This window comes from Cylas formicarius, unplaced genomic scaffold (genome assembly GCF_029955315.1).
Source record: "Cylas formicarius isolate icCylForm1 unplaced genomic scaffold, icCylForm1.1 PGA_scaffold_12__32_contigs__length_19106922, whole genome shotgun sequence".
In the NCBI taxonomy this organism is placed as follows: Eukaryota; Metazoa; Arthropoda; class Insecta; order Coleoptera; family Brentidae; genus Cylas; species Cylas formicarius.
This window is the reverse complement of record NW_026844225.1, coordinates 9,295,254-9,308,154: the sequence shown is the minus strand read 5'-3', so window position 1 is coordinate 9,308,154 and position 12,901 is coordinate 9,295,254. Positions and strand designations below refer to the sequence as shown.

Here is a 12,901-nt window from a genome sequence, read left to right as displayed (position 1 = left end):
TACTTTTGGGGAGGAGACCACTTGATACGAAATATTTAAAACATTTGAAAACCAATAATTAGGATAATTATGAAAATAGAGTATTTAAAGAATTGTGGATCTAGGTTTTAAAAGTTTTAGTTTAATGACTGATCATACAGAGTTTACATTAAAAATAGCTATGGTACCAGATCCACAGATATGAACTACATATTGCACAGAGTTACATTAACCGAGAAATCACAAAACATTTAGTTTTTCTCAATATGCTTGAAAAATATGTTAGCACAGCAATAGTTTAAATCCCAACTAAGCAAGAATTTTTTTTAAGTCTAGCAAAATTTTCACTTATGGGACAAAAACTTTCTGGTATTAATTTGATAACCTAGAAAATGAAAGAAAATGATGCTTTAGTTTTATATAACTTTCTAAAATGTTATTTCTTAGCATTACTCTAGTACCTATATTCTGTAATATTTGACACTTAGGCGCCTAAATGGAAGATTTTATTTAAAAAAAAAAGGAATATTCAACATTTACAAAACATTTCTCACAAAAAATGTTAATTCGTTTACTTGTTAAGTGATGCAAAAAATATTTTTCCAATTATAAACAAATCCAATTTTGAAGCCGTTTTTTTTTTCAATTTTACATTTAGCGGAAAATTCTACTTATTAGTTTCCGTGAATATGAAAAATTTCCGAATATTTCCAAAATTTTCAGGAAGAAATTAAAATTCACATAATATCTAAGTGGTACTATCAGTGGCTTTGAGTGTGGACACCCTGTAGCCTTCGTATATTAATAAGTAAAGTTGACTTATGGGAAAAACGATCGAATTTAGGACCAGAAAATATTTCCCAATTTCTCAGCGGTAAAATAAAATGGATTTATAACCCATAAACCGCCTTTATGACAATCGTAAACTAGTTTCAAGTTGGTCAACACCGCCCAACAATGAATCTCACATCTTAATTGTTTCCAACAATATTAAGTGACCAAGATGTGGGATGTCACGTTTGGGCACTAAACGCTATTTCCTGAGCAATTTTAAGCGCATTTCCTTTGTAACGATCGTAAATTTTCTTTAACAAAGCTCGAATCGAATTTTCAGTACTTAGTAGTGACTAAAGTACGCACTTCTGATTTTTATTACCCTATTCCCCGAACTAGTCCATAAAATTCGAAACTACTGTGCCCCTGTTTCTAAGAATGTATATATGCCCAATATACCACACTGTAACAAAAAATACGAAAAGAAAAGATGAAATTCTAAGCAAAACAAAAGGCTAGGTTAGATATCTAATTTTTTTTGTGTAAGAAACTTATACAGTGCCCAAAGTTACGGTCAAATTAAAACAGCGGAAAGGGAAGAGAATTTCCAGTAAAAGCCCTACCCAATTTTTTTTCTCCACTATATTTTATAGACTATTATATAAAATAAAATAAAAACCATGTTGTTATTGATTGCAATTTTTTTGATAAAAATGTATTACCAATACTAAAAAAAGCTAGTAGTAATTGTTTCCTTCTTAATAAAGTAAAGTATAAGTAAAATACTAACAAAAATTAATCTGATGAATAAAAATATATATTTAACACAGTAGAGGAACAAATTATAATAATTGCGAAACCAAAATTATTATAAAATACTAACTGAACACTAACTACAGTTTTGGCTAGTTTAATATCAAGCTTTTGTCGAAAACACTAAATTTTTAATTTACAAAGAACATATTAACAAAAAAACTATCTAATTTTGTGCGATCAGTCTAGGGTCATTGATTTCGACTTTTATGACACTCAAGAAAACAAAGACGGTATATACCTAAAGAATTTTGCTAAACTGTAGGCAAATATCCTGGAAGTATAAGCAATGCCAAGACCATAACGGTAAATTAATATATATAACGCTTTTAACACAAAACTGTGTTAATTACTGAATGACGTAGCCGTGTCAACATTTTTAACATTTTCTTGCGTTTCGAGGAATAAAAACTGAATTCTTCAACGTACGTTTCAAAAGAATGTCGTAAATCTTATACAACGATATACTCGTTCAAGAACTCCAAAATGGCGACAACCTTGCTAAAATTTTCATAGAAAAAATTTTACACAATGCGAGCACATTTATAGGGTGTTTGACACACATAATTTTTGACAGAGTTTGCACTAAATCCGCATTCTCAAATTCCATGACTTTTTCGGGGATTCAATTATAAATAGCACAAAAAAATGGATCTAGTGGACCCCTTTATTTTGGGTAAATTACAAGAAAAATATCTGTTCATTATTTGTTTTGGTTAGTTTTCATTGCAGTGCGGAGAGATAACTGTATGGGAATTAATAATCTATAAATAAACGCCCCAAGTTGGATGCAATGGGATATCGAAACTATTGGTTTATAAATAAACATAACGCGTTCTCCAGGTCAGCACAAGGTATGTGATCCGAGAACTAGTTTTAATTAGAATTTGGGAAATGTACGTTTCCTCGCCAATACGTTTCGTAATCGTGAGAGAGTTTTACAAACATTATATCTAACGAAACGAATTTTTTCTCAATCGGATAGAAAAATATAGCAAATGCGTTGTTGTAGAACAATTAGAAACGAAAAATATTACCTTTCCTCTATCATTTCACTAAACGTCTTGCTCTTTCTTCGCGACCTTTCAAATTCCTCTTGTTCAGTCAATTTTTTCACCTCGACCACTCGTTCTATTATGTGCTCTTGCCGTTTTCGTCTGCTGCTCTTCCAATTGTCCAAATTCTTAAAAAAAAATACAATTTTGCTAAACATCAAGCAATGGTAATACGAGAAGAAATATCAAGCATAAAGGGGCTTCAATAATATTTTTGTATTTATTTCCAAAAAGTATTAAAGAAAAATTTTTGCTCCCATCAAACATGAAATTGTTACACGGAACTGGAAACACGAAGCCATTACAAGACCTTCATATACGTTAAAATTGTAATTTTTTTTATGAGTAAGAAGGAATTGTGTAATTTTTAAAATGCAGGGTTATTTATTTATATATTACAAAGAAGACAAAGTTTATAGTATCTACGTATCCAAAAGACATATCAGGCGATTTGTAGAAAATACTTTTTAATTTTTGTCTTGCCTGTCTGTTCATCAATCGAAAATTTTGAATGACTAAAAACTCACATTATCATTAAGAACACCTTCTTACAGAACTCCCAAGTTAACCACTAGAGCAACTACAACTTTCTAATTTAATTTATTAATTCATTTAATTAATTAATTAATAATTAAATAGTTAAAATTAAATAATTTTTAGTCCTGGTAACTAAATAGTACCACAAGATTTGGGATATCGTAAGGATAAGAATAATTGTATTTTGTCCATTGATCAAGTCGCACCTATACATCCAGGAATATATGCTGACATTAGTTAGTCTAAGATTATCTTCTGAAATTTCTCAATAATCTTGCTTGCTAAAAAACATGCCACTCATGAAATTTAAATTGCCTGCAAACAAAGACATGGTATATAAATTTTATCGCAATCTCGCTATCGAAGTCCTTACACACCCTTTGGAAACAGACCAGAGCTTTACTTATTAACGAAATAATTTATGAAAAGCTAAAACCCAATTTAATATACACACCCAGATCTTTTATCTGAGTATTCTGTCTATATTGCTGGTATTTAAAAAGGTAAATTAGAGCTGCAGAAGGTTCGCTGATATTTACTTGTAGCCTATTTGTTTTGCCGAAATCTCACAATTTTGACAGTCTTCTTGAATTAAAACGAAGAACAATAATAGTCCCAGATGAGGCCCTGCGGAACACCAAACGATATTACAAAATTCTCCATTCTGTGTCCAACAAAAAACTAATTATGGACGGAAGAATAAAATAGAATAATTTATTTGAAAACGGATTAGAGGAAGGAGAAATCCCCTCTCAGCAACCCAGAGATTTTTTTTCAAGAATATGACATTTTAAATAAAATTTTTACCAAATTTTGGTTTGATATTTTGTGACTAATAACTTTTTGTAGACTTAAACCTCATCAGGAGGACTCAATCAATGTTTTTTTCTTTAAACAGCTTTAGCTTTTCCAGTGCTGTCTTATTTATTAATGATATGAGCGGTTCTATTATCAAATCTTTAACGCTAACCAAATCCATAACAGGTGCAGAATTATTTTTAAGCTTATTATAAGTTCAATGACTTCATCCTTATTTGTTATGTGACAAACTGATCTTAAATATATAGTCAGTATAATTTGCTCTTATTTGTGCAAACCAGACATAAAATGTTTAGGAAGACTCAAAATTGGTTAGTTATAAATAATTTCAAATTAATAGGAAGATCACGCGATTTTCTTTTCATCTCAAAAAGTGATAAAGATGTCAAAATATATCGAAGTTTTTGGATTACGTATACATTTCCCAAAGGAAAATGGTTAAAAGTGTCATGTCGTTGAAATTCGAGGAATAATTAATTTGTTCAAAACTATTCCATTAATTTTAGTCTTAGGTGGTTGAATTATTGCATAATTTGTGCAATGTGACACAGTATTTTTTATCATTGTAGAAAACTTACCACTATTTTCGGGTGCAGTTTTTCTGTTTTATAGTTTTTTTATTGACAATTAGCATAAAAATTTTAAATTCTAGTTTAAGAATGATTTTTACAGAGAGGCGCGAGGTGGACCAATTCGAAAAATATGCGGTGGGAAGTATATATGGGTACGTCCTGTATCCACGGGCGTTCTTTACCTTGCCGCCACTCACCTGTTGCCAGTCTTCAGTTTCGTCTCGAATTTCCTTCCTCTCTTTCTTGATTTCCTCGACCTTCTTTATCTGTTCCTGAGCCTTTTGGGACAAAGGACACGGTGCAACTTTGACGAATTGCATCGGGTTTGTCGCTGGTTTCGGTGGCGGTGGTCTCGTGATTCGGCATTTCGTTGGGACGTATTCGGTATTCGAATTCTGAAATAAATAAGCCAATATTAGCTGAGAACGAATATACACAACTATTTATTAAAATAACACAACGTGTTTTATGTAAGTAGTAAATAATAAAATGCGTAGGTTGGTATAAAGTTATTTATTACTCACGGATTAAAAATGTTTCAATGCGAAAAGTAATCAACGCTAAATAAAGGTGAGCCTGTTGATTTGTAACTCACCGTATTAACATTCTCGCTACTTTGGATCATTGTAACCTCCGTGTGTGGTGACACACAATAAACAATTGCTCTAAATTTCAAGGGTAATGGAAACGAATCAGTTGCCGAGGATGTCTGAACTAAACAAGAGTTGACATACTCGTAGCCTATATTACTGGCCTTTCGTGTCTAATAACATATCATTATGTCTTTTTTTTATTAACGGGGTCCGGAGAGCCTAAGCTAATCCTAAACCTAATATCACAGATAAGTATCACAGTCGGTTACATATTCACAGCCGTATGAGATCCATCTCTTACGTAAAAATTGACAAGCAGAGTAACCAACTATCGGCAAAAATCAAATTATGTATCTCTACATATTTGTACATAAAACACAAAACGTTCGACTCTTGCACAGGATTCTTGACAGTTAAGATTTCGGTTTAGGTTAGTATTTTGGTGAAAAAATGATTCAGGTAAAGTAAATATATATATTTTTTAATTTCCATTCTCGAAAATGTAGCTTGCGTTAAAAAGCTATTCTTCAAAACTAATAATATCTTCATATTCATAATATCGTATAACGCAAGTCTACAGTGCAAAGTCAAATCCCGAGATCGGATCACCTTTACAAGGTGGATACTAGGTATAGCAAACGAGACCTAGGATAGTTCTGCAAATTTTGTCAGAAATAAAAGGAAGCTTTGGCAACGCATCTTCAAAAGTATCGTCAATCTCCCATTATAAAAGTATTCTAGTTTCAATTGCACCTCATGACACTGGGCAAGTAATAAAGTCTTCTAGTTTCAGTTGGAAGGGATACGGCCTCATGGCATTGGGAAATTAATAAAGGAATTTAGGAGTTCAGTACTGTTCATTTAGAGTAATTTCCAAACAAAAGAAAATAGTTTTACCACATAGTAACTCAATTTTAATTTTATGATGAAAATTGGATTATTTTGGTATAAATCGAATTGCAACTGATGCTCCTCTAATGGCGGGATGAATATTGAAGTATTTTTCATTATTGTAGAGTGCTTAGTGAATTATGCGAAAATAATCCGATTTTTAAAGACACTTTTATTTTACAAGCATAACATTTAAAGATGCTTCTTAATTATCTTCTAAAGTAAACCACAAAATATAAAATTCACCTTTCATCAGCGGTAAAATCACAAATTTTAAACCCCGAACCCTGTAAAACGCAGAAAAAGCTTCTCTGTCAAGAACATCTAGCTTTGGTAAACTACCTTCAAACTTCCAGTTTCCCATGAATGCGAACGTGTACGAAGTACAAAATAATTACAACAACGCCTATGCAAACGATCTGCCATCTTATCCATAACATTTGAAAAACTTTCTGATACCATTAAGAAGAAAACTTAAAAACTGAACTGAACCTTTAGTGCAGGGAATCTGCATAGAAGTAAACTACTACTATACTACTCTACTACTATATACTACTCTAAAAAAATAAATAGAATTAATCTACATAAACTATCATTTTACCATAACCAGTTTTATTTGTCTTTTTTTTTTAATTGTTATGTTACTTATTGGCTTTTTTTGTGCAAAACGCAGCCCTCATTAAACTCACCCTTCTGTCGTAGCTTTCCTTATCATGATTGTGACCGTCCATATTTCCTCGCTTTTAAAATTTCATGCTTATTGTTTTGATTTTTCTGTAACAAAGAAAAAGCGTATACAATCAACTGTAACGTTCGTTATTAAACATTTACAAAGCAATGAGATTTTTTGGGTGCCATTAAGATACTTTCACCCCACGTTTAAGCGCGAAGTTTGTTTATTTAAGCGCGATTTTGTTTTATCGAGGTATTAGCTGCCGTAACATAAATCATTTACTTACTTGCTTTTAACTTTTGAACGGTAAATAAGTTGATTACTAGTTAAAATCCAAGAATTCTGCCCTTCGTGATGGGGTGAGAAAAAAAAATTAACAACTAAATTATAACAATTAAGAACTAAATTGAAATTTAACAACTACCAAATTCCGGTACTGGTTACCGGTACATTGTTGCAGCCATGGGCAGTTTTTCAATAGATTAGGTTCTTTTTAGCACGGGAATTTATAATTGTGTAGAAAGTTGAGCTTCTCTTAGTAGTGATTTGGTTTTTATAAACAGTTACCCGACTAATTAATATGTTTTTCAATCTAAACACACAATGAGGGAGGCTATTCTCAAATATACTAAATATCGTATGTATGTCAAGGCTTATTACAACTAATTAATCTAATTATGTTTGGAGTAAAACAAATTGTACACTAATTGGTGGTCCAAAATGAAAATGAGACCAAAATACCAGCATTTCTTTGTATCAAAATATTGCGATTTGTCAAATAAACCTATGTCCTAAAGTCAATATGTATCGAGATACAGGGTGATAGAAGTAATTTTATTTCTTCGTTCACAATTTTCAAAATATAGGCACAGCAATCAGATGATGTAATCAGTTTTGCACACACTGTTTTTTGCTAAAAAAACCACAATATTTTTTTGTATATTCTCAAATATAATTTCTGATAAGATATTGTCCAAATTGTTCTCAAGATATAATTTTATTCCAAAATAGTGGCCATATAACTATATAACAAACTAAGCGACTGTTTACGTGAAGAATAAAATTCAGGATGCTTAAATTTGAGTATATGCAAAAAAAATATGATGATATATTTGCATCTGCAACTTATTGTACAACTGATTACACCATCAATTTGATCACCCTGTATCTCCGTAAGTTTTGACTTTAGGACATATGTCCGTTGACAAATCGACATATTTTGATACAAAGTATATGCCGGTATTCTATTCGCTTTGAAACACCCTGTATATTTAAAAAGCGTATTATAATGAAAACGTCTTTGTATTGTATTATACATATTCACGGTGATCGAAAAAAAAAATTAATTGCTGGATAAATGTTCTCGCTATTGTTTAATTGGATTAAATGTAATTATAGTACTATGAGAAAAATTCACACAGATAGCAGAATACTCGAGATATATCTTCTCATATTGCGGCAATATCCTTTTATTGATACGTATTTTCATTATATTTGTTATAATTACCTACAATGAAATTTAAATGGAATTTAATTCAATACTGAAATGCGTATTTCTAAATGCAAAACTCTGGTAAAACAACTTCATTGCATAACAGAACGAAAAATGTTTATGTATTAGATTTGTTTAACACTTCGTGTAGTGCGTTCATATACACCTATGTACTGCACTTTCTAGTAATTATTATTATAAATGATTATTTCGTATTACTGGGAGCCAATTATCGATATTATTCACTTTGCAACGTTTTGCAACGAATAGGTTGCCATGGCATTTTATGCAGAGAGTGAAGCTGTAATTGGTATTCACTAGGTAGCCGGCACATTTTTTCTTAATGAAATGCATAGTTTTCCCGTAATTCTATAGGTATTTTCGCAGCATTCATTAGTATTTCGAAATCCTTACTTGAAAAACGTACAACGAATGTACAGGGTGATCATTTAAGGCAATACCAAGGTTTTATGCGATGCTGTTGAATTATATCCTTTAATGTGTTGTTTCGCAATCAATTTTCAATTATCACATGCCGTACACCGATTGCCAACAATAAAAATTCGCATTTTTAAGATCAAAGAAATTGTTAATATAACAGAATACCCGAAATTTTGAGTCATTCGGTTCAATCTTATAACTAAAAATTCATTTTTTTCCATACAGGCTTTTGAAAATAGCTGAACATTCATTAAATGTAACTTTAAATATCCTATCAAGGCTTTAGATCTTATTTAATTGGCACATTTGTCTTGTCATAACCATCAAACGTGTTACTTAACTGCGAGCTGAAACAATGGAATAACTTAGACATGGCAATCATTTTATTTTGCACAATTTTTACAACACTAAATGAAAGTTGCCTCAAGTTTACGGCTTTGCGAAAACATTTGTTCCTGTAATTTTGAAAGACATACATATTTACATATGCACTGCAGATTTTATTTACAAGCAAACTTCAAACAGTAGCGTAGCTGCAGCAAAGTGAACTAAGGATCATTTTTGACTTATATCACTGATTTACGAGCTAATTTATATATAACCCAAGTAACGTGCACAAGAAGGAATGTAGACGGTAAAAAAATCGATTTGTACTTATAATTCCTCAGAATTCATTTGCAATTAGTTGTGGGATCTCAAAGTATCGAAGATTATCTTTTTAGAAGAAAATACGAACGAATAGCATTATACGGGATGATTGCAAAAGTTGATAGTACCAAGCCACTAATATATTATTTTTTAATTAACGTAACTTATATGTGGCATAGTTTAGTTCCATTATCAATTGTTGTATGCAAGTTTCATTCTATTCTACACTGTATAATACATTTGTTTATTACACCCAGACCAAGAATATTATTCTCTGGGTGGAATCTCACTACTAACCACTAAACTCACCTGACTATAACTGGTTATAGTAATTTCATTAATCATTTATAACAAAGCAAATAAAATGAATGATATACACTAATAAATTACCGTATTTTTCTGAAAATAAGTTATATACAATTGTAAGAGTAAGAAGGAATTTTTAACGCTGTCTATTCTTCTTGCTACCGGTGTACAATTTGCAAGAGATGACTGGTGACAGAGAGTACATTATATGCTAATGATTTGAAATGGTATGGTAAAATGAGAAACAAGTATGATATAAAGTACTTAAAATGTCAGATATGAGTGGTCAGTGACATTTGAGACTGTTTCCGTGTGACAATAACAAGGGAAAAATAGATAAGTAAGAAAAAGGATTTGATGGTGACGTTAGCCGTTAGATGACGACTAAATATTACAAATTAATTGATTGAGTAGATCAATTTATTTTAGTTACAACTGAACTTAATATACTACTTAGAAATGAAACAACGCTATTTCAATTTTACGATTCTTCCACTGCAATGGAATGTTGTTTCTTTTTTGTACAAGACTCCTTGTTCCTGTCTTGTCCTGTTTCAAATTTCTAAGTCTCCCCTACTTTTTTCATGGAATCTTTTGGTTAGTCCTTCCGGCTCAATAAACTTTTATTAATGGTGCCCAGGAGTTATACCATCATGAGATGAAAGGATCTTCTTCTGAACGCGTGAGACTAACCAACTAGTGTAAAATGTTTAATAAGAATTTGTTTAAAGAAGCCTTTTGGCTTCCCCACCTTAAAAGGTTGTCTTAGGTTAGATTGGGTTAAAATAAAATACATTAAGATGAGAAGCTAAGCTTCATTTTCGTCTTCTGGTTACTTAGTTAAATATTACTCAAAATAATTAATTCAATTAACTAATTATGAATTATATACACTGCAACTTCATTCTGTTGATTACGCAACGAATAAATAAAGATATCCTCCAAAAAAGGTAGGGATAGTTACATCTTATACACCGTACAGAATTAATAAATGCAAATCATGTTTGACGCCATAGTTGTACGGTAAAGAAATTAAAAACAATGTGAGCGCCTGTTTTACTGTTACAACATACTGTGCATGCGTACGCATATTTGTTCTACATAGCCAAAAATGATTTTTTATGGTCTAATATCCTACCGACAAAATACGACACCCGTATTTCCGGCCTTCAAAATGTCAACAAACCGTGTAACGAATTATCGCACCTTAGAGATCGTACCCTATCGGAAACATGATTACTATTAACACTTATCTCGAGAACTGAGCTAAAATCTGTTCATAGATATAATAAAGTGACTAACTGATACGAATTAAGGAAAGACCCGGGCAAGCTGTAAGAACGAAATATGGCCGAACAGGTCCGTACTTTGCTTAGAATTTAATTATTTGGGGTTTTGTTAGGAAAGATACTAAACAATATTTATTTATTTATGTATAAATCTAAAATAAAATTACAAATTATTTTTATTACCTACTTAAATTACTTAAAATTATCCACATAATATGTCAGTATCACTATCGTTATCATCGCCTATTCTAATTATTATTTGTTCTCCTTTCCTATGTGTTTAACAGAATTTGCCCAACTTCGTGGAGGGATGTTAAAAACTTCGGTTTCTATAAGTTTGAAGACATTGGAGTTAACACGGGGAAAAACATTGTTACGACGAATGGTAGATTTCAGTTGGTGCCAAACATGTTCAATGGGATTAAATATACAGTGGTAAGGTGGAAGCCTTAAAACTGTATGCCCTAGATTTTTTGCATAATTATCACAGACCTATTCCTTTTGTGGGTTCAAGCTTTGTAGAACCTCAATTAATTGCTTTTTGGTATAATCTTCGTGAAAATAAATGTCGTTATTATACATGTAGTTTCGAATTGTTGGTTTTGTGTCACATGAGGAAGGAGTTTTAGTCAACTGTCTACTGTGATAACTTGCATTGTCCATTACAATGACGCTATTAGGAGGAACTAGTTTGTTTTTAAACCAACTTTCAAATAAATCAGTGGTGGTGTCTTCATGGTAATCCAGAGAACAATCCTTAATATTTTTCGCAGACAGAGAAAGTCCATTTGGAATCCAAATCTGCAAACCCCAATTTTTTCTAGATATTCCCGTCGCCATTTCCGAATTCTAAAAGATTCCATTAAATATTGCCTTTTGTCAATTTTTTTAAATCTAAAACCCATGGTGTTGAATACACACCCTTCCATAAGGTAGTTCTGCCACATTTAACACAGGTTTCATATTTTTCAAGCCTCCTAATTAATGAAGACACGCTTTGTTTGTTGGAATTTTCGTCAATGTGCTAAATATGCTTGCTTGCTGGCACCACGTTCAATGAGAGTCAAATAAACATTGTTTATAACTTCCTTAGTCTCAATAGAATAGTGTATTCTACATTTGGGCGGGAGCATCTCCTGAGATACACTAGACTCGCACATATTTTGCATAATTCGCGCACGATTCAACACACCCTGTATTACACAAGAAATAAGTATAATTACTAATAAACTTAAGCGAAGTAGTATACCAAACCAAAAAATATTAAACATAGGTAGGTATAACATTGTTTTCTATAACGGACCACAATTTTACCTGAATTTAAATTCCGAAATTTTAGGTAATAATCTTGTTGCATTGTATGTTAATGACCACCCTTGAATAATCCCATTCAAAAGCAATTGGTCACTTTCTTATATCTATGAACAGACCATACCTGTACGGTGATCACCTAAAGGTATTTATTGCAACGTCTTTAAATGACATTTAACGACCAAGCACAAATCTCACACCTTATTCATTGTTACATTAAAAACGGATTTCCTTGCCATTCAGAAACTACTTTTTACTGAAAAGTAAATGAACTTACAGCGAATTCAAATAAGAGCGGAATGTGAAAAATGTTACTACATTGCAAAACGAAAAGTTTGATAACTTGAATAAATCAACTATATACAACTTTCGCTAAACTGAAACGCGATTTAAAAACGTCACATGAAATCGTATGGTTTTGCACTTTAATGAGGTTGTTCCGGAAATTACGGGTTAAATAAAAAACTGGCAATAGGGGTGGTCATTTTAACAAGTGAGACCTGTTTATAGAGGAAGTATTTGGCGACATTATATTGTTTCTTTTTTTAATTACGCATTTGAGCACTTAAAATACCTTTTCGTAAATTTTTATTCTTTTCACCATATTGAAATAATAAAGCAAACATATGAAAACTCAAATTTTGAACTAGGCTATCAAAAGAGTCATGGGTTCATTAATAATATAACCTGTTACAGCCCAAAGTTTAG

At 31.6% G+C, this 12,901-nt stretch overlaps 1 protein-coding gene across 2 annotated transcripts in view; it reads right to left on the bottom strand.

Annotated features, from left to right (window-relative positions):
• Positions 1-12,901, bottom strand: part of LOC132695522 (uncharacterized) — a 47,639-nt gene that overhangs the window by 8,923 nt on the left and 25,815 nt on the right. Inside the window, exons 2-4 of one of the 2 annotated variants that reach the window (XM_060659817.1) lie at positions 6,723-6,807; positions 4,747-4,944; positions 2,604-2,749 (exon numbers count right to left, since the gene is read on the bottom strand). In XM_060659817.1, coding sequence (XP_060515800.1) covers positions 2,604-2,749; positions 4,747-4,944; positions 6,723-6,764 — 386 coding nt within the window. In that variant the 5' untranslated portion in view covers positions 6,765-6,807. The remainder of the gene's footprint in view (positions 1-2,603; positions 2,750-4,746; positions 4,945-6,722; positions 6,808-12,901) is intronic. The other variant, XM_060659818.1, reaches the window with a different exon arrangement.